This window comes from Macaca nemestrina, chromosome 6, assembly GCF_043159975.1.
Source record: "Macaca nemestrina isolate mMacNem1 chromosome 6, mMacNem.hap1, whole genome shotgun sequence".
NCBI lineage: Eukaryota > Metazoa > Chordata > Mammalia > Primates > Cercopithecidae > Macaca > Macaca nemestrina.
The window spans coordinates 105,995,179-106,017,048 of NC_092130.1; the positions used below are offsets into that span (position 1 = coordinate 105,995,179).

The 21,870-nt window shown below is 41.8% G+C and overlaps 1 protein-coding gene across 4 annotated transcripts in view; it reads right to left on the reverse strand.

Moving 5' to 3' along the window:
- Positions 1–857: 857 nt before the first annotated feature.
- Positions 858–21,870, reverse strand: part of LOC105475194 (cyclin dependent kinase 7) — a 51,097-nt gene continuing 30,084 nt past the window's right edge. For all 4 annotated transcript variants that reach the window (XM_011730275.3, XM_011730277.3, XM_011730276.3 and 1 more), the window contains 5 exons: positions 19,947–20,046; positions 10,690–10,776; positions 6,229–6,378; positions 1,487–1,634; positions 858–1,075 (listed from right to left, as the gene is read on the reverse strand). In XM_011730275.3, the coding sequence (XP_011728577.1) occupies positions 1,047–1,075; positions 1,487–1,634; positions 6,229–6,378; positions 10,690–10,776; positions 19,947–20,046 (514 nt within the window). In that variant the 3' untranslated portion in view covers positions 858–1,046. The remainder of the gene's footprint in view (positions 1,076–1,486; positions 1,635–6,228; positions 6,379–10,689; positions 10,777–19,946; positions 20,047–21,870) is intronic.

Genomic DNA, 21,870 nt, shown 5'->3' on the forward strand with positions numbered 1-21,870 from the left:
TGAGCCCAGGAGTTCGAGGCTGCAGTGAGTCATGATTGTACTACTACACTCCAACCTGGGCAACAGAGTGAGACTATCTCACAAAAAAAGAAAGAAGAGAAGAGATTCTATTCATGTATATACAATTTTGAGACTCAAAACAATGCTGTACATTGTTATGCATCTCACTACATGCATTCTTACAGAATAGTAGCATAAAATCATGGAAAGATACATACCAATTTCACAGAGTCATTTCCCTTTGGGGAAAGTGAAAAAGAAAAAAATAGAAATAAAGAAGTATTAAGAGGGAACCTCTTGCCAGGTGCAGTGGCTCATGCCTGTAATCCCAGCACTTTGGGAAGCCGAGGTGGGCGGATCACTTGAGGTCAGGAATTTGCGGCCAGCCTGGTTTCACATGGTGAAACCCCATCTCTACTAAGAATAAAAAAAAAATTAGGCAGGTATAGTGGCGTGTGCCCATAATCCCAGCTACTTGGGAGGCTGAAGCAAGTGAATCGCTTGAACCTGGGAGGCAGAGTTTGCAGTGAGCCGGGATTGCGCCACTGCACTCCAACCCAAGTGACAGAGTGAGACTGTCCCCCGCCTCAGAAAAAAGGTTGGGAGGAATCTCAATTTTATCTGTAATGTTTTCTTTTTTCAGTACATTCTGTATACTAACATTTGTTCAGTTTGGGTAGTATTTACTACACCACTACTACATTTTTATTTTTAAACACTACGCATGCCACTACAGATTTGTGGTACTATAGGGGCCAGATCTTCAAAATAACTGGTAATAATTTTTATTAAGTTTTCCCTACTGCATTTTCAATTCTACATTTCAAGAGAATTGGACTTTTCTCACTTTTGCAGTCTAATCAGAAAAAACAGAATTTTTATTTTAAAATACATTTAATAAAAAAACCCCATAGTTTTACATATTTTACATGTGTAGAATATTTACAAACTGACTTCTACAGCATTTACTTAATGTTTACTATTTTTCCACTATTTGCCTTTTTTGGCTATTTCCTTCAGTAGGAAAATGTTGTCCAGTGTTCTCTTTAAAAAATTAGTTTCTTGGGCAATCCTCCTAGAAAGCAAAAAGAAAAAGAAAAAAAGAAGTTGTTCACATTTAACAAAGTTCACATTCTCATAGCAATTTTAACCAGTCACTGCATTCCAACTACATTATTTCACTGACACACTTTTCCAGTAGCACTTGTTAAACATTTAGCATGCAGTTCATAGAAGGAATTTATGAAGGGAACAAGGCACACATAGACAGTTCCCATAATTCTGAGGTATACACAAAAGTTGCTGAAGTGTTCTCAATGAAAGTAAACATACCTAAAACAGCACAGTCTCTCTATACAATTTAAATTTATAAAAATTAAACAGCTAGCAAGCCACATTTCTTTGCTGTTGTTCAGTCGCTAGCCATACATGGGCTATTTGGAGTTTTCTGAATTCATTTAATTTCTTATAAAAGTGGGAATTTTACCTTGTTCTAAGGCCTCTGTTCTTTTCCTTTTTGTCGCCAAAGCCGGATTTGATTGCTCCTTTAAGGTTTCCACTGGACAGTTTGGTCTTGGCAGCTGACATCCAGGTGTTGGCCCTGGCCGATTACTGAAATACTTCATTTTCAGTGCCTTTTAAAAGATACCAAAAGTAAGGTAGGTGAGTATCTGAAATGTGTGAAGGAAAATATTACCTTCAAGATTATAGGGAACATTAAAAATACTATGTGAACACCCTCATTCCCAAAAACAAAACAAAATTAATGTCAAGTATTTGCAAATGCAAATTACTACAAATAAACATCTAGGATCCTAAGATTGGCTGATAATTCCATTAAAAGACTGGCTGGGCGCAGTGGCTCACGCCTGTAATACCAGCACCTTGGGAGGCCGAGGCAGGTGGATCGCATGAGGTCAGAAGTTCGAGATCAGCTTGGCCAACATGGCAAAACCCCATCTCTACTAAAAATACAAAAATAAGCCAGGCGTGGTGATGCATGTCTGTAGACCCCACTACTTGGGAGGCTGAGGCAGGAGAATTGCTTGAACCCAGAGGCGGAGGTTGCAGTGAGCCGAGATCACACCATTGCACTCCAGTCTGGGTAACAGAGCAAGGCTCCATCTCAAAAGAAAAAAAAAAAAAAAAAGAAAAGAAAAGAAAAAGAGACTCCCTTCTAATTTTTCCATAATTAAATAGCCTATACAGGCCGAATATCTCTTATCTGAAATGCTTAGGACCAGAAGTGCTTCAGATTTGGGATTGTGGAATATTTATATATACATGACATACCTTGGGGATGGGAGCCAAGATTAAAAATGAAATTTATGTTTCATATACAGCTTATACATATAAACTGAAGGTAATTTTACACTTTTTTTTTTTGGTCTTTTTTTTTTTTTTTTTTCTTTTTGTGGAGAATGGGGTCTCATTATATTGCCCAGGCAGGTCTTGAACTCCTGGGCTCAAGCTATCCTCCCGCCTCTGCCTCCCTGAGAGCTGGGATTACAGGCGTGAGCCACTGTGCCTGGCTGAAGGTAATTTTATAAAATATTTTTAATTTGGGGCCGGGCGCGGTGGCTCAAGCCTGTAATCCCAGCACTTTGGGAGGCCGAGACGGGCGGATCACAAGGTCAGGAGATCGAGACCATCCTGGCTAACCCGGTGAAACCCCGTCTCTACTAAAAAAATACAAAAAAAAACTAGCCGGGCGAGGTGGCGGGCGCCTGTAGTCCCAGCTACTCCGGAGGCTGAGGCAGGAGAATGGCGTGAACCCGGGAGGCGGAGCTAGCAGTGAGCTGAAATCCGGCCACTGCACTCCAGCCTGGGTGACAGAGCGAGACTCCGTCTCAAAAAAAAAAAAAAAAAAAAAAATTTTAATTTGACAAAATTTTTAATTTTGTACATAAAACAAAGTTTGTGTAAATGTCCTTATGGGTAGAATTTTCCACTTGTGGCATCATGTCAGCATTCCAAAAGCTTTGGATTTTGGAGCATTTCAGATTTTGGATATTTGGATTAAGGATGCTCAACCAATACTAATTATGAGCTATCCTTAGTGAAATATTGTACATTTCCATTTTCTACATATTGAGCTGTACAGTTCAAAATGCAAAGAGAGAAACTTAAAAAGAACTTACAAGTTTGCCACACTATCCATATATATTCAAATTCCAAGTCATGTAAAATACAAATTCTTTAAAAATAAGAAAGACTTTCTAAAAAATACAGTAGGTTGGAACCAATGGATTCTAATTCAACAATCCATCGCAAATGGACAGAAATTTTACTTAGAAGGGCTTGTCCAAGATTATTTCTATTAATTACCAGGCCAATGTTCTATACTACATTTTCTCTTTTTTTCCCCCTAATATAGTGCTGTAGATATGACATTTTCTTGACTTGGGTCCACAATTCTGATAAAAATAATTATATCCTAAATGACAAGTTTGTCAGGTCATGTTTGTCTATTTTTTATTTTTTTATTTTTGGATACAGAGTCTCACCCTGTTGTCCAGGCTGGAGTGCAGTGGCATAATCTTGGCTCACTGCAACCTCCACCTCCCAGGTTTGCATGCTTGTCTATTTACATCAGCAGCACAGTGCTGTCCAGTGGCTACAATGATTTAAAATACTTCTGGCAGGGTGGGGTGGCTCATGCCTGTAATCCCAGCACTTTGGGAGGCCAAGGCGGATGGATCCCCTGAGGTCAGGAGTTTGAGAACAGCCTCGACAACATGGTGAAACACTGTCTTTACTAAAAATCCAAAAATTAGCCAGGCGTGGTGGTGTGCACCTGTAATCCCAGCTACTAGGGAGGCTGAGACAGGAGAATTGCTTGAACCTGGGAGGTAGAGGTTGCAGAGAGTCAAGATCGTGCCACTGCACTCCAGCCTGGGCGACAGAGCAAGACTTCATCTCAAAAATAAATACTTCCTTTAGGCTAATCCTTTAAGAAAGATGAAGCCCAGATAAACTTTGCAAGCATTCCTCACGACCCCCAATATTATATTATTTGCAGTAATTTAGAGATTCCTTACTTCAACAGTTGCATTTTTATTTTTTATTTATTTAGTTTTTGTAGAGATGATGTCTTGTCACATTGCCCAGGCTGGGCTCCAACTCCTGGGCTCAAGCTATCCTTGCTCCTTGACCTCCCAAAGTGCTGGAATTACAAGTGTGAGCTGTTGCGCCCGGCCTACAGCTGCATTTTTAAAGCATTACCTCTAAATCACAGCAATTCTATATGCAAATTAGGCTAATTCTGGGCTACATAAAGATCTAAGAAAGCACCTCATTCCAACTTTAATAAAGACATCCATGAAACAAAACTCACCTTAAAAACTTCATTCTAGGCCGGGCGCGGTGGCTCAAGCCTGTAATCCCAGCACTTTGGGAGGCCGAGACGGGCGGATCACGAGGTCAGGAGATCGAGACCATCCTGGCTAACACGGTGAAACCCCGTCTCTACTAAAAAAAATACAAAAAAAAAACTAGCCGGGCGAGGTGGCGGGCGCCTGTAGTCCCGGCTACTCGGGAGGCTGAGGCAGGAGAATGGCGGGAACCCGGGAGGTGGAGCTTGCAGTGAGCTGAGATCTGGCCACTGCACTCCAGCCTGGGCGACAGAGCGAGACTCCGTCTCAAAAAAAAAAAACAAAAACAAAAACAAACAAACAAAAAAACTTCATTCTAGGCCGGGCGCGGTGGCTCACGCCTGTAATCCCAGCACTTTGGGAGGCCGAGGCGGGCGGATCACAAGGTCAGGAGATCGAGACCACGGTGAAACCCCGTCTCTACTAAAAATACAAACAATTAGCCGGGCGCGGTGGCGGGCACCTGTAGTCCCAGCTACTCAGGAGGCTGAGGCAGGAGAATGGTGTAAACCCAGGAGGCGGAGCTTGCAGTGAGCCGAGATCGCGCCACTGCACTCCAGCCTGGGCGACAGAGCGAGACTCCGTCTCAAAAAACAAAAAACAAAAAACAAACAAACAAAAAAAACTTCATTCTATTAAAATACAACCCAAATATAACAACTAGTATTTTTCTGTTAAGTTTCAAACGATACTACCAATGAAAACAACTTTCTAGATAATTAAATGTGGTCTCAAGTTTATTATGATGGAAATAACATACATAGAAGAGTGAAAAGGCAACAAATTACTTGGTTGAAATTAGAAGAGTATGTGTACACGCGGACATAAAAATAATAAAGAAAAAATTTTAAAAAAGAAATTAGAAGAATAATTCTAATGGTAATACCCAGCATATACCTACCTACCTACCTATTCATCTATATCTATCTATCTATCTATCTATCTATCTATCTATCTATCTATCTATCTATCTATCTATCCATCCATCCATTCATCTCCATATACATTCACATAGCACATATTGCTAAAAAGAGAAGACTTATACAAGCAAACACATTAAACAATGATTTTGTAGCCTGGAACAAACCTAAAGAGAAAAAAATCTATTTTGTATGCTTAATATTATTGTACATTAATATGTTTCCATAAAGACCTGTGACATTTCAGTTTGATTAGTCTCTCCCTTCATGAGGTAAAATCACAGCACTGTGTTGTACACTGCTCTGCCCTAAGTTATTCTAGGTCTTACAAATTTTTCGTGAGTTTGATTGTTATTTCCTTTAAACAGCAGTTAGTTTCAGTTTTTGTTTTATTTCAAATATTTTTCAAGCTTTTGTAAGCATACAGTTATATCTGACTATACATTTCCTCCCCATTACCATTTTCTGAATATGAAAATGACCAGCATGCATACCTGGATTGCATTATATAGGGAAGAAAAAATAAGCTGAACAAACTACTTTCAGCATGAGGCTTACTACAAGATTTAAATAAATTTGTAAGAGCTCAACTGAAATATACCAGTTTCTTAACAAATAAAAAGCCTTGGTTTTCTTTTCCCTTCTAGGTAAAGTATATACAAGCCAATTATATGAAATGGACATGTATTTATATGTTCCTAAGCAAGTGTAATAAGTGTCAACTCTCCTGTATCTCTGTGTGCATATAATTTAATCTCAGTCTTAATAGTGTTTGTAGTTTGGAGAAAAGATACAAAGTTTGTTAATTCTTAAAACAAAAACACATCTTTCCAGTATTTAAAAAATGTTAATTTTATGAAATTCTGTTTTTAATTAATGCTACAGTTAAGATTATTTTTATATTTCCTAGTATAAAAAGAGATACACTAAAATACCTGTGTGGCCGTAATTCGAGCACATGGATTAAATAAGAATAAGCCTTGTATGAGATCTAGTAAGTCGTCTCCTGCTGCACTGAAGATGTGATGCAACGGGATTCCAGGGAAACTCTTAAATGTCACATAATCTGGAAGACTACACATGTCCTGTAAAAATAATTTTATAATTCAAACTTAAGGATTGAAAGGCACATAGATCACAAATGAAATAAATCATTTTCAGGTTAATATGATGGGTTTATATAGAAAATTCCAAGAAATCTATTAAAAAGTCCTAGAACTAGTAGTAAGGCAAGGCTGAAAAGGATATAAAATGAAAATTTAAAAATCAATTATAATTCTATATACTAGCAATGAATATGTGGACATCAAAATTAAAAACAATACTATTTATAATCACCCCAAAAAGAAAAATGAAACAGGTGAAAAATATAACAAAACATGTATAGGTTAATATACTATAAGCTATACGATGCTGATGAAATTCATCAAAAGATCTCAATAAATGGTGAAACATACCATGTTCACATATTGGAATATTCAACAGAGGAAGGATGTTAATTATCCTCAAATTGGTTTGCAAGTTTAATATAATTTTTATCAAAATCCTAGCAAAATTATTTTAGATGTAAAACCAATTATTCTAAAATTTATATGGAAAGGCAAAGGACTACAGTAGCTAAAATGATTTTGAAAAAGAACAATAAAGTGGGAGGACTCATTTTACCTGATTTCAAGATTTAACATATAGCTACTTTGATTAAGACTGTGTTGGCCGGGCGCGGTGGCTCACGCCTGTAATCCCAGCACTTTGGGAGGCTGAGGCGGGCGGATCACAAGGTCAGGAAATCGAGACCACGGTGAAACCCCGTTTCTACTAAAAATACAAAAAAAATTAGCCGGGCGCGGTGGCGGGCGCCTGTAATCCCAGCACTTTGGGAGGCTGAGGCGGGCGGATCACAAGGTCAGGAGATCGAGACCACGGTGAAACCCCGTTTCTACTAAAAATACAAAAAAAATTAGCCGGGCGCGGTGGCGGGCGCCTGTAGTCCCAGCTACTCAGGAGGCTGAGGCAGGAGAATGGCGTGAACCCGGGAGGCGGAGCTTGCAGTGAGCCGAGATCGCGCCACTGCACTCCAGCCTGGGCGACAGAGGGAGACTCTGTCTCAAAAAAAAAAAAAAAAAAAAAAAAAAAAAAGACTGTGTTGTATTGGCAGAGAGAGAGAAATCCACACAAATTTGCCAAAGGGATTTTTGAAAAAAGTGAAAAACTAAATCAATGAAGAGACAGTCGTTTCAAGAAATGCTGCTGGAGCACTAGGACATACATGTGCAAAAATCTGAATTTGGCTGGGTATGGTGGCTCACGCTTGTAATCCCAGCACTTTGGGAGGCTGAGGCAGGAGGGTCACTTGAGCTCAGGAGTTCGAGACCAGTCTGGACAAGAAAGTGAGACCCCACTCCAGTCTGGGCAACAGAGTAAGACCGTCTCCAAAAAAAAAAAAAAAAAAACAAAAACTGAAGCTTGCCTTAAGTCTCATACATCATATAAAGGTAAACTCTAAACAGATCTTAGACTTAAGCGTAAAACTACAAAAAAAAACTTGTAGAAAAAAAAATACAAAAAAAATTGTCATGGCCAAGGGCATAGTGGCTCATGCCCGTAATTCTAGCACTTTCGGAGGCCAAGGCGGGCAAACTGTTTGAGCTCACGAGTTTTAGACCAGCCTGGGCAACATGCAGAAACCCTATCTCTACAAAAAACACAAAAACTAGCTGGGCGTGGTGGTGCACGCCTACAGTCCCAGCTACTCAAGAGGCTGAGGTGGGAGGATGGCTTGAGCCCGGGAAGTGGAGGTTGCAGTGAACTGAGATCACACCACTGCACTCCAGCCTGGGCAACAGAGCCAGATCTTGTCTCGGAAAAAAAAAAAAAAAAAGAAAAAAAAATTGTCAAAAAATCTTTGCGGGGAGGCCGAGACGGGCGGATCACGAGGTCAGGAGATCGAGACCATCCTGGCTGACACGGTGAAACCCCGTCTCTACTAAAAAATACAAAAAATTAGCCGGGCGAGGTGGCGCACGCCTGTAGTCCCAGCTACTCGGGAGGCTGAGGCAGGAGAATGGCGTGAACCCGGGAGACGGAGTTTGCAGTGAGCTGAGATCCAGCCACTGCACTCCAGCCTGGGCGACAGAGCGAGACTCCGTCTCAAAAAAAAAAAAAAAAAAATCTTTGGGCTGAGCACAAGAGCTCTTTGACTTGACACCAAAAGGATGATCAATTAAAGAAAAAGTAACAAACCTGATTACAGTTTTGCAGAGGATGAAAAGGCAGCATGAGGGAAAACATCTGCAAACTACATATACTTTTTGGACTACTATCTAGAATACATGAAGAGCTCTCAATACTCAACAGTCAAAAATCAAAGAATCCAATCAGAAAATGGGGAAGAGACATTTAACTCAAGATGGCAAATAACCACAAGAAAAGATATTCAACACCATTAGCCATTAGGGCAGTGAAAATTAAAATCAAAATGAGCTATCATGACACACTCATTAGAATGCCTAAGATTAAAAAGTGACACCACTAAATGCTGGAGAGGATTCCAAGAAACTGGAGCATTCATTTACTGCTGGGGGAATGTAAAAGAGTATAGCTGCTCTGGAGTTTCACAGGTTATTTAAAAATTAATATGGAACTACCATATGATTCAAGAACTGAACTCCTGGGCATTTATCCCAGAGAAATAAAAATATATTCTTATATAAAAAACTGTACATAAATGTTCAGAGCAGTTTTATTGGTAATAGCCCCACACTGGAAACAACACAAATACAGATGTCCTTCAATGGGTGAACGGTTGAAGAAACTGTGAAATAAATCCACACAATACTCAGCAGTTAACAAAAGAGAGAGAGTATGAATTATTAACATGCAATGACCTGAATGAACTTCCATTTATGACGGCTATGAAAAAGTTAATCCCAAAAAGTTATGTATTGTGTGATTCCATTTATCCATTTACATAACATTCTTGAAATGACAAAATTACAGAGTTGGAGGACAGATTAGTGATTGCCAAGAGTTAAGGAGCGGGTAGGAGGAAAGTAAGCAAAGCTATAAAAGAATACCATGAGAGATTCTTGTGGTGATACTCTGTTTCTTGACTGTAACATCCTAGTGTGATACTGCACTGATTTTACAAGATGCTCCCATCTTGTAAAAGCTGGGTAAAGGGTTTGTGAAATATGTCTGCAATATTACTATTATCGTTTTGAGGCAGGGACTCACTCTGTTACTCAGGCTAGTAAAGCACAGTGGCGCAATCACAGCTCACTGCAGCCTTGAGCTCCTGGGCTCAAGCAATCCTCCTACCTCAGCCTCCTGAGTAGCTGGGACCATAATGTGTGCACCACCATGCCTGGCAATTTTTTTTAATTTTTATTTTTCATAGACATGAAGTCTCACTATGTTGCCCAGGCTGGTCTTAAACTGCTGGGCTCAAGTGACCCATTTACCTCCGCCTCCCAAAGTGCTGGGATTACAGGCGTGAGCCACTGTGCCCAGCCACGATACATAATTGTGAATTATATATTCACAATTGCACGTGAATAATATTCTCAAAATAAGTTTATTTTTTAATTTTATTTTTTATTTTTGGAGACAGAGTCTCGCTTCATAGCCCAGGCTGGTCTGAAACTCTTGGCCTGAAATGATCTGCCTGCCTCGGCCTCCCAAAGTGCTGGGATTACAGGCGCGAGCCACCGCACCCCACCAAGAAGTTTAATTTTTAAAAAATAGAAGAGAAACATCAGTAAGCAACTGCTATTTAGAAAATCATGTTAGCCAGGTACGATGGCTCATGCTTATAGTCCCAGCACTTTGGGAGGCTGAGGCAGAACTGCTTGAGACTAGGAGTTTGAGACCAGCCTGGGCAACATGGTGAAACCCCATCAATATAAAAAATATACATATACAAAAATTAATTTTAAAAAAATCTAAGAGAAACATCATATATACATATATGTACACCTACGTGTGTGTGTGTGTGTAATGGGTTATATATGTCGTGGGTTCACATCGTGTACATGTAAGACGTGAAACTGCTTTTGTTAAGGAGTGAAAGAACATGCAACTCTTTTATGTTTGTAGTGTGCATATACACTCCTAACACAGCTTTACACTGAATTGTTAACAGTGATTACCCCAAGGTCGGGATTACTGGGGTCGGGGGAAAGGACTACAGGTATACAAGAGGGTGGATGGTATATCACAATTGTAACTTTTTACTTTATATACTTTATCATTTAAAATGTTCTGAGTACATATTATAAGTAAATTATAATTAATAAATGTCTTTAATATTCACGTGACAGCATTATATAAAGCATATGACAATTTAAGAACTTTATAGAGTCCTAATTGCATTTCAAAGAAAATGCATAAAGGCTTACCGGCCACTGTTCCTCAGTTGGTGTGCCCAAAGTTTCAAATATTCTTGTTAGCTGATCGAGGTCTGAATCTCCTGGCAAAAAAGGAACCTGAAAGAAAGTAAGAGGGAGACTTTTCAAGGTGGGTGGTTTTTTTTCTTCTTTTTTTTAGAGAGACAGAGTCTCACTCTGTCACCCAGGCTGCAGTGAGTGATGCGATCCTGGCTCACTGCAACCTCCTCGTTTCAAGCGATTCTTCTGCCTCAGCCTCCCGAGTAGCTGGGACTGCAGGGGCACGCCACCATGCCTGGCTAATTTTTGTGTTTTTAGTAGAGATGGGGTTTTGTCATGTTGGCCAGGCTAGTCTATCTGCCCACTTTGGCCTCCCAAAGTGCTGGGATTACGGGCATGAGCCAACACACCAGGGTTTGAGGTGGTTTTTTTTTTTTTTTTTTTGAGACAGAGTCTCGCTCTGTCACCCAGGCTGGAGTGCAGTGGCGTGATCTCAGCTCACTGCAAGCTCCACCTCCTGGGTTCATACCATTCTCCTGCCTCAGCCTCCCGAGTAGCTGGGACTACAGATGCCCACCACCACACCTGGCTAAATTTTTTTTTTTGTATTTTTAGTAGAGATGGGGTTTCACCATGTTAGCCAGAATGATCTCAATCTCCTGACCTTGTGATTCGCCTGCCTCAGCCTCCCAAAGTGCTGGGATTATAGGTGTGAGCCACCACGCTCGGCCTTCGAGGTGGTTTTTGATATTTGTTAGACAAATACTATAAATTTAATAAGAAAAACTAAAAAACTCTGCAACAAATATTGAAAATTTAGTATGAAGTATATTGGATATGTTATTAGATCCTGCCACTGCTAACTAACAAAACAGCACCTTTACTATCCATTTTATTCACTCCAAATTTTAATAAACATTCACCATATAACAGACATTGTGCTAAGCCTCAGGAATTAAAAGAGGAAAATAAGACATTCCCTGCCCTCCCCTGAGGTGGATGTGGTAAGCAATGCTGATACACATAAACAAGCATTTACAATTCAGTGTGTTGAGTAAGTATAAGATCTTAGACCACACTGAAAGAGCACCTAACTTATTCTAGATGGGTCAGGGAAGGCTTCATAGAGCAAGTGGCACGAAAGGTGAAGGATGAATAGGAGTTAGCCTGAGGAACAGTCTAAGTTGGAAGAAGAAAACTATTCTAGCAAAAGGCAGGCACAAAGCTGAGAAGGAAGAGAATACACCAATCATATTTATGCAATTTCTTAACAAACTCTTTCTTTGAAGAGGTGTAAAGACAAACTTCAGAAGAGGACAAATAATTACAAGTTAAAAATTAGTAACCTTCATTAGAACCTCAAAAAAATTGGTGAGCTGATGAGACAGGGTCAATATCCCTGCTATTTATAGAGATTACTGTCCAACTCACTCTCAGACATCTATGTAAATATATGAAAGATATACTGTGAACAATAATGGCCTCCAGCACTGTTAAGGGCCTTGGAACAGTTTATAGACTCACTGAGAAGACATGACATTAAGTATCATATCTCCAACATTTTGATTATTGTCGACTCTTACCAGCAAAAACAAACAAGACAACCAACCCCAGTGCCAGTTACCAATGTTCTGCTTTTCAGTTCCAAATTCACCTTTTTTACCTGCTTTGTGAAAATGGTTCTGGGCTCTTTAAATATTTTTCCCTTGCCAAGAAACATGCTTTGTCAGTAGAGGATGATGGAGAGACAGTACAGGAAGGAAAAGGTTTTGCTTCCTGGTTCCAGTTTGCTTGCTCAGCTGACTCCTGCAGCACCCACAGGTTCTCTAGCACCAGGCTTCTGCAGCATGGGCAGAAAGGGCAGTTTCTCCAGTGCTGTTCCTGCAGCACACAGAGGCCAGCTAGCCCCTACGTCATCCTGCCAAGCAGTTTTCTAGCAGGGTGCTTCCAGAGGGACACCTTTCCCCAGCACCCTAGAGCACAGATTGCCAGCCCTTTCCAGTAAGCAGATTTCTAGCAAGTCTCACCAGCAAAAAGCAACAGTAATTTCTCTGCCTTCTGGTGAGCCACATATGCCATATTCAACTGGATCTAGATCTCAGCCCTGGGGACAGTCTCCCCTGGGTGATCTGTCTTGGCCCCAGGGGTTAGTGGTAGTAGGTCCTTATATCTGCTATTCCTGCATTGTTAGAGTTCTCCTAACTTCTTATTTGTCAATCCATTACTCCAGTCCCCCACCATAATTAATACTTCTTCATACTGTATACTTCCCTGATCAACGTATGGTTTCTATTTTCTGACTGGACCTAGACTTAGTATAATTCCTAAAGTATGTAACACTGTACTATTATATTGTGTATATTAAGTATACATGAAAAATAGAAACTAAAAGGATGCTGGCTGGGTGTGGTGGCTCACGCCTGTACTCCCAGCACTTTGAGAGGCCGAGGTGGATGGATCACCTGAGGTCAGGAGTTCAAGACCAGTCTGGCCAACATGCTGAAACTCTGTCTCTACCAAATATACAAAAATTAACTAGGTGTGGTGGTACACGCCTGTAGTCCCAGGTCCTCAGGAGGCTGAGGCAGGAGAATCACTTGAACCGGGAGACGGAGTGAGCAGAGATGGAACCATGTACTCCAGCTTGGGCGACAGAACAAGAATCCATCTTTTTTTTTTTTTGAGACGGAGTCTCGCTCTGTCGCCCAGGCTGGAGTGCTGTGGCCGGATCTCAGCTCACTGCAAGCTCCGCCTCCCGGGTTTACACCATTCTCCTGCTTCAGCCTCCCGAGTAGCTGGGACTACAGGCGACCACCACCTCGCCCGGCTAATTTTTTGTATTTTTTAGTAGAGACGGGGTTTCACTGTGTTAGCCAGGATGGTCTTGATCTCCTGACCTCGTGATCCGCCCGTCTCGGCCTCCCAAAGTGCTGGGATTACAGGCTTGAGCCACCGCGCCCGGCCCAGAATCCATCTTTAAAAAAAAAAAAAAATCCTACAAGGATATTAAATAATATTACAACTATTTTTAGACATGCTAATTTGCTTCTTATACCCAAAAAGATTACCTTATCTTTCGTCTTTTGTAGGGCACCTGTACCCTCACTTTGCAGGCCAAATTGTGGACAAGCTTGCAATTTTAAGGATTGGTGTGCTTTTGTATGATGTAAAAATGAAACTAAGCTGTCTTGATGTATGGATTTTACAACCCAATTTGAACAAGCCTATATAAAAACATTTATGAGAAAAAGTAGGAAAATCTGAATACACACTTAATTTTATTGAGGAATTGATGTTCACTTTTTTCAGATGACAATGGTATTGTGGTTATGATTAAAGAATCCTTACAGATGGCCGGGTGTGGTGCCTTACTCCCGTAATCCCAGCACTTTGGGAGGGTGAGGCGGCTGGATCAATTGAGGCTAGAGTTTGAGACCAGCCTGGTCAACATCACGAAACCATTTTTACTAAAAAACACAAAAGTTAGCCAGGTGTCATGGCACATGGCTGTAATCCCAGCTACTTGGAAGGCTGAGGCACGAGAATTGTTTCAGCCTGGGAGGCAGAGGTGGCAATGAGCTGAGATCACGCCACTGCATTTCAGCCTAGGCCACAAAGTGAGACTCTGCCTCAAAAAAAAAAAAAAAAAAAAAAAAAAAAGAGAATCCTTATAGAGAAAAATACTGAAACGTGGATAAAATTACATGTTTGGGATTTGTGGCAAAAATATCTAGTGTGGGAGAATACTGATAAAATGGATATGTTTGAAACTTTTGAAACTGGTTGATGAGTACAGATAGAGGCTCATTTTACTAGTCTTTGCTTTTGCATGTTTGAAAATATCCATACTAAAAAAACTTTTTCCCTAAAGAAAAAGCTGCTTTGGAACTTAAACCGTGTGTTTAAAATGACTTATTTATATTAAATACATGAACCTTGTTAAAGCACTGAATAGTACTAAAGACATAATAAAAATTGGTTCTTTGACCTATCATCTCCCTCTCATTTTTGATAACTATGTAACTTTTGCTCAGTGCAGAGCCAAAATCCCCTTCTTATACAATGTGGTTTTCCTAAAGGTAATGATTTCCTAGCCTTCCACTGCCAACTCCTAACGCCCGCTCTTTGGCAACATGGTTTATATATAAGCTAAATATTCCAGTTATTAAATATCAATGTCTATATGACTAAACCAATCATATTCATCAGTCCTGCCCCACTTTTTTTTTTTTTTTTTTTTTTTTCCTGGAAGCCACCCCTGCTGAAGTCCTCACCCCAACTGCTCCAATCTGGACTAGCTACTCTCCAGACCTGATGCATACCTGCTTTCTCAGAACTTTCCTTCACTATTAAATGAAAATTTGAATTGCCTCTTTCCTGTGTTGAATCTCATGTTCCCTGCATCTCCTGTCTTCCTGTTGGCTTACTCTGCAACGTCCGCCTCCTGCATTCAAGCGCCTCAGCCTCCCAAGTAGCTGGAATTACAGGCGCCCGCCACCGCGCCCAGCTAATTTCTGTACTATTAGTAGAGAAGGCGTCTCACCATCTTGGCCAGGCTAGTCTTGAACTCCTGACATCAGGTGATCCACCCGCCTCGGCCTCCCAAAGTGCTGGGATTACAGGCATGAGCCACCGTGCCCGGCCCTAAACTTTGATTTTTTTGAGACAAGGTCTGTCACCCCTAATTCAGTGTGAATTTTTTGGTTCTGTTTTTCTCCTGTGCTGTCTCTGCACCAGCTCAGTTCAGCTCCCCAGCCTTCGCTGCAGCCTCTTTAGCCTGCTGGCCGCAAGTGCGCCCTCTAAAGGCCCCAAATGCCCTATACACACCAGGTGGAGAGCGCGGAAGCGCCTGCAGAGCCAAATTAAAGGTGAACCCTAGCCTGTTGCCCAGGCTGAAATGCAGTGGCACAAACATGGCTCACTGCAGCCTCGTTACCCAGGTTCAAGCAATCCTCCCACTTCAGCCTCCCAAGCAGCTGGGACTACAGGCATGCACTACCATGTCAGGCTAATTTCTTGATTTTTTTCTCTCTCTTTCTCTTTTTTTTAGATAGTGTCTTGCTCTGTCACCCAGGCTGGAGTGATGTGTAATGATCTCACCTCACTGCAGCCTCAAATTCCCAGGCTCCGGTGATCCTCCCACCTCAGCCTCCTGAGTAGCTGGGAAAAAAGGTACTCAATACTGTGCCCGGCTAATTTTTGTATTTTTGGTAGACACAGGGTTTCACCACATTGCCCAAGTGCGTCTCAAACTCCTGAGCTCAAGCAATCCACCTGCCTTGGCCTCCCAAAGTACTGGGATTACAAAAGTGAGCTACCCCGCCTGGCCTAGATGTAAATTTCTGATGTAATAAACTGTAGTTACCCTCAGAGCTAACTGAAAATATGAACAGGCAAAGAATTGTGGGTTGAGCATCATTTTCCCTCACAATGTGAAGACTTCCCAGAGTCCAGTGCTGCTGTTGAGAAGGCTCATGCCATTCTTTCTCCCTAATACTTTATTTTCTTTTCTGTGTATGCTACTTTTCCTCTCTGTGGAAATATTTTCCTTATCCCTTCGTATTCTAAAATTTCATAATAATGTGTCTTGGTACAAGTATTGTTTTTTCATTTATTTATGCAGAGCCTTTAGAATGCTTTAAAAAAAAAGTTTTCTTTGTAATTTTTATAATTGTACTCTTTTTTTTTCTTTTTTTTTTTTAGACAGAGTTTCACTCTTGTTGCCCAGGCTGGAGTGCGATGGCGTGATCTCAGCTCACCGCAACCTCCACCTCCCAGGTTCAAGCGATTCTCCTGCCTTAGCCTCCTGAGTAGCTGGGATTATAGGTGTGTGCCACCAAACCTGACCAATTTTTTTTTCTTTTTTTTTGAGATGGCGTCTCGTTCTGTCGCCTGGGCTGGAGTGCAGTGGCACGATCTCGGCTCACTGCAACTTCCGATTCCCAGGTTCACGCCATTCTCCTGCCTTAGCCTCCCGAGTAGCTGGGACTACAGGCGCCCACCACCACGCCTGGCTAATTTTTTTGTATTTTCAGTAGAGACGGGGTTTCACCGTGTTAGCCAGGATGGTCTAAATCTCCTGACCTCGTGATCCGCCCATCTTGGCCTCCCAAAGTGCTGGGATTACAGGCGTGCGCCACCGCACCCGGCTTAAACCCGGCTAATTTTGTATTTGTAGTAGAGACAGGGTTTCTCCATGTTGGCCAGGCTGGTCTCAAATTCCCAGCCTCAGGTGATCTGCCCACCTCGGACTCCCAAAGTGCTGGGATTATAGGCGTGAGCTACGGCACCCGGCCTCATAATGGTACTCTTCATGGCACTTTTAGTCTGACGATTCACATCTAGCAATGCTTCAGTAGTTTGAGATTTCCTACCCTCCATTTTCTTTGTTTTCTCTTGGTACATTTTAGAATCAATCCTGGATCAATCTGTTAATTTTATCTTTTCTCTACTACAGTCCATCTATCTTTTTATTGAGACAGGGTTTCACAATGTTATCCAGGCTGGTCTTGAACTCCTGGGCTCAAGAGATTCTCCTGCCTCAGCCTCCCACGTAGCTGGGACCACAGGTGTGTACCACTGTCCCTGGCCATCTCTTTATCTTTTGATTTTACTTATGAAAGAGTTTTGCAGCTTACTTTCCCATTCCTTTCGCTGTTTTTGTTTGCCTTTGGCTTATCCTCTACTTTTAATATTTCAAGTATCTCTTATTTGTTTCCCTTTTAAAAAAGTATGGTGTGGGCCGGGCACAGTGGCTCACGCCTGTAATCCCAGCACTTTGGGAGGCCAAGGCAGGTGGATCACAAGGTCAGGAGCTCAAGACCAGCCTGCCCAATATGGTGAAACCCCATCTCTACTAAAAATACAAGAATTAGCAGGGCGTGGTGGCGGGCGCCTGTAGTCCCAGCTACTTGGGAGGCCGAGGCAGGAGAATTGCCTGAATCCGGAAGGTAGAGGTTGCAGTGAGCCAAGATCGTGCCACTACACTCCAGTCTGGGCAACAGAGTGAGACTGTGTCTCAAAAAAAGAAAAAAAAAAAAAAGTATGATGTGCTTATTCTATAGATGAACTATAATCTGTTAGGTCTCTGAAGATTTGGAAAGCGGGCTGGGGGTGGTGAATTTTCTTCTGCTTTGTTGTTTCCATGTTTTCCAAGTTTCTTTTTAGTTTGTTTCAGTCTGCCTTTCATTTTGGAAGTATTCAATACTGTCTGAAGATCCTTAATAACTATCTGGTGATCCCTGGCTAAGCATTCATATGGGCAACATTTCTACCTTTTCAAATGAGCATAGGGACAGCTTAAAATAGGACAAAAAGTATGGCAGAAGAGTACTATTCTTTAGTCTGCATGTCATTTTCCTTATAACTTTAAACATGATTCCAGCAACAATGCCAATGGCTAACAAATTTGCAAGTATGTTAACAGGTTCACAATCTCTAACCTGTGTATTCTCAACTGCTCTCTCTCTTCACTTGCTTTTTCAATGGAGTGATCAGTCATAATATTAGGGGCTATGGAATTCTGTTTTCTTCTTGGCCATGAATGGATTGTGGTGGCTGATACATTCTCAGTGTGATTTCTGGTATACTCTTGTTCATATAAGTAGCAGAGCTATCATGCCAGCTGATTCATAGGACCCCCTGTTAGCACTGTGATTCCCATATTGCCTTCCAAGTTTGAATGTGGGGGTTTCTTCTACAAATGCCCATTGGGTACGTTTCTCAAAATGATACACAGAGTTTACTTTTTTTTTTTTATTTTAAGAGATTGGGGTCTTTCTATATTGTCCAGGCTGGCCTCAAACTCCTGAGTTCAAGTGATCCTCCCACCTCAGCTTCCCAAGTAGCTGGGACTATAGGCAAGAGCCACCATTATGCTTAAACTAAACATTTTTAGTTTAGTGTTTTTCTCTTTGGTGTACAGAAGTTCTTTTCTGTGTTCAAGGAGATAAAAAAAGCTATTCAATCTTGGTTTGAATTTCTTTAAATACATATGGCTTGAGGAGAGGGAGAGCAGGGATCGGAATATGGAGAGAAAAAAACTCCCAGCTTCAGAAGGATTCCCCAATATCCCTTTACCTTCATCATTCATAAGGGCTAGTCTTTCTGGAGATCTAAACTTTATAGCTAAAGAAAGGTTCCAAGACAGCATCTTTCTCTCTGGTGAGGGGAAGTAGGGGATTTTTTTCTGTAAGATGATGGTCTCAGTCACAGAAATGCTGTAGTAACATTGTATCCATTCTGTTTCAACAGAACTAAAATAATGGTCTCACACAAGGTTTAAGAGTGGTAGCTGCAGTAGTTGGTATTACGTATCTCCTAAAACATACTTAAAACACCCCCAAACAAAAAACCCCTCAGGAGGACAAAAGTTTATCTGAACATATTTAATTATTATAGAGCTACTGCCATATTACAAGTGAATTTCTATGTTCTGAGGTATAAAACTATCTACAACAAAGTTCTTACTGTCCTAAATGGAAGATATTCTCATTTCATATTAACATTTAAAAATGCTGCATTTGGGCCGGGCGCAGTGGCTCACGCCTGTAATCCCAGCACTTTGGGAGGCCGAGGCGGGTGGATCACGAGGTCAGGAGATCGAGACCATCCTGGCTAACACAGTGAAAACCCGTCTCTACTAAAAAATACAAAAAATTAGCCGGGCGTGGTGGCAGGCACCTGTAGTCCCAACTACTCGGGAGGCTGAGGCAGGAGGATGGCGTGAACCCAGGAGGCGGAGCTTGCAATGAGCTGAGATCGCGCCACAGCACTCCAGCGTGGGCCACAGAGCCAGATTCCATCTCAAAAAAAAAAAAAAATGCGGCATTTGGCTTTTTAAAAATTGGACTATTTGTAGGCTTTTTGTTGTAAGGACATTGGTAGGACAAGAATTGTTTTTTTTTTTTTTTTTTTTTGAGATGGAGCCCTGTTCTTTTGCCCAGGCTGGAATGCAGTGGCACGACCGTGGCTCATTGCAACCTCTGCCTCCCAGGTTCAAGCGATTCTCCTCAGTAGCTAGGACTACAGGCACCCGCCACCACATCCACCTAATTTTTTTATTTTTAGTAGAGATGGGGTTTCACCATGTTGGCCAGGCTGGCCTCGAACTCGTGACCTCAAGTGATCCTTCTGCCTTGGCCTCCCAAAGTGCTGGGATTACAGGTGTGAGCCACCATACCTGGCCTAGGACAAGAATTCTTATACAAACTATAAGAACAAATAATTGCAACAACAATATTAAAGTGTGTACATTAATTTAGACTTACCCTTAGAAGTAACTCTGCTAATATACAGCCAACAGCCCACATGTCCACACCCACACCATACATCCTAGCTCCAAATAGTAACTCAGGGGCCCGATACCACCTAAAGAACAAAAATTAGTATCATTTTAGCATGAAATTATCAAAGCACTTCTTAGAGATGAATGATCCTTGTCTGTTTTTAAAGTCAATCCCTTATTTTAAGGACTGCATACCATACTCTTCTGTGAAGTTTTAATACTCTTGCAGTTCTCTCCTTTTTCTCCTACAACATCAGTCTTTTGTTTTCTACTAGACCTTTCCCAGCAATGTACAAACATACTAGTATTTTTCCAGCCTTAAACTTCTTTGGACCCTATCTCCCCTAACAGGTGCCTCCTCATTCTCTGGTTAGTTCAAAGAATTGTCTATTCTTACTATCTCCAATTCCTTTTCTTCCATCCTCTCTTAAAACCTTTTCAGGCCGGGCGCTATGGCTCACGTCTGTAATCCCAGCACTTTGGGAGGCAGAGGCGGGCAGATCATGAGGTCAGGAGTTCGAGACCAGCCTGGCCAACATGGTGAAACTCCATCTCTACTAAAAGTACAAAAATTGGCCGGGTGTGGTGGTGCATGCCTGTAGTCCCAGCTACTTGGGAGGCTAAAGCAGAAAAATCACTGAACCCTGGAGGCGGAGGTTGCAGTGAGCCGAGATCATGCCACTGCACTCCAGCCTGGGCAACAGAGCAAGACTTCTGTTGCCAGCCTGGGCAACAGAGCAAGACTTCGTCTCAAAAAAACAAACAAACAAACAACAACAACAACAACAAAGCTTTCCAGGCTAGACATGGTGGCTCACGCCTGTAATCCCAGTATTTTGGGAGGCTGAGGTGGGCGGATGATGAGGTCAGGAGTTTGAGACCAGCCTGGCCAACATAGTGAAACCCCATCTCTACTAAAAATACAAAAAATTAGCTGGGTGTGGTGGCAGGCGCCTGTAGTCTCAACCATGTAGTCCCAGCTACTTGGGAAGCTGAGGCAGGAGAATTGCTTGATCCCGGGAGGCGGAGGTTGAAGTGAGCAGAGATCGCGTCATTGCACGCCAGCCTGGGCGACAGTGCGAGACTCTGTCTCAAACAAAACAAAACACACACACAAGAACCTTTTCAATCAGGCTTTCATCCTTACCATTCCACCAAAACTGCTCTTATCAAGCTTATCAGTCATGTCCATACTGCTAAATCCCATTGTCAATTCTCAGAGTCTTCATCTTAATTTGACTTACCAGCAGTATTTGATTTATAGACAGAGAAAATATGAGAAACTGGTAGATGAGAAAGCACCAGTTAACAATGCTCTTGTACACAGGTCCCTGTTTCTATGAGTTCCTGAATGATGAGCTTAACTCTTCTAGCAATTACATAAACAATTACTCACATCCCCTACTTCCTCCTCAGGGCTTAGGTGATTTATAGTCAGTGACATCTATTTGGAAGAAGGTAGTGAAATAATTTAAAATAGAGAATTTGGGGCCAGGCACAATGGCTCACACCTGTAATCCTAGAACTACTGGAGGCTGAGGTGGGAGGATCGCTTGAGTGCAGGACTTTGAGACCAGCCTGGGCAACATGGTGAAACCCATCTCTATAAAAACTTTAAAAAATTAGCCAGCCATAGTGGGGTATACCTGTGGCCCCAGATACTCGGGAGGCTGACATAGGAGGATCGCTTGAACCCAGGAGGTCAAGGCAGCAGTGAGTATTGTTTGCACAACCACACTTCAGCCTGGGCAACAGAGTGAGATCCTGTCTCAAAAAAACAGAAAGAGGCCGGGCGCGGTGGCTCAAGCCTGTAATCCCAGCACTTTGGGAGGCCAAGACGGGCGGATCACGAGGTCAGGAGATCGAGACCATCCTGGCTAACACGGTGAAACCCCGTCTCTATTAAA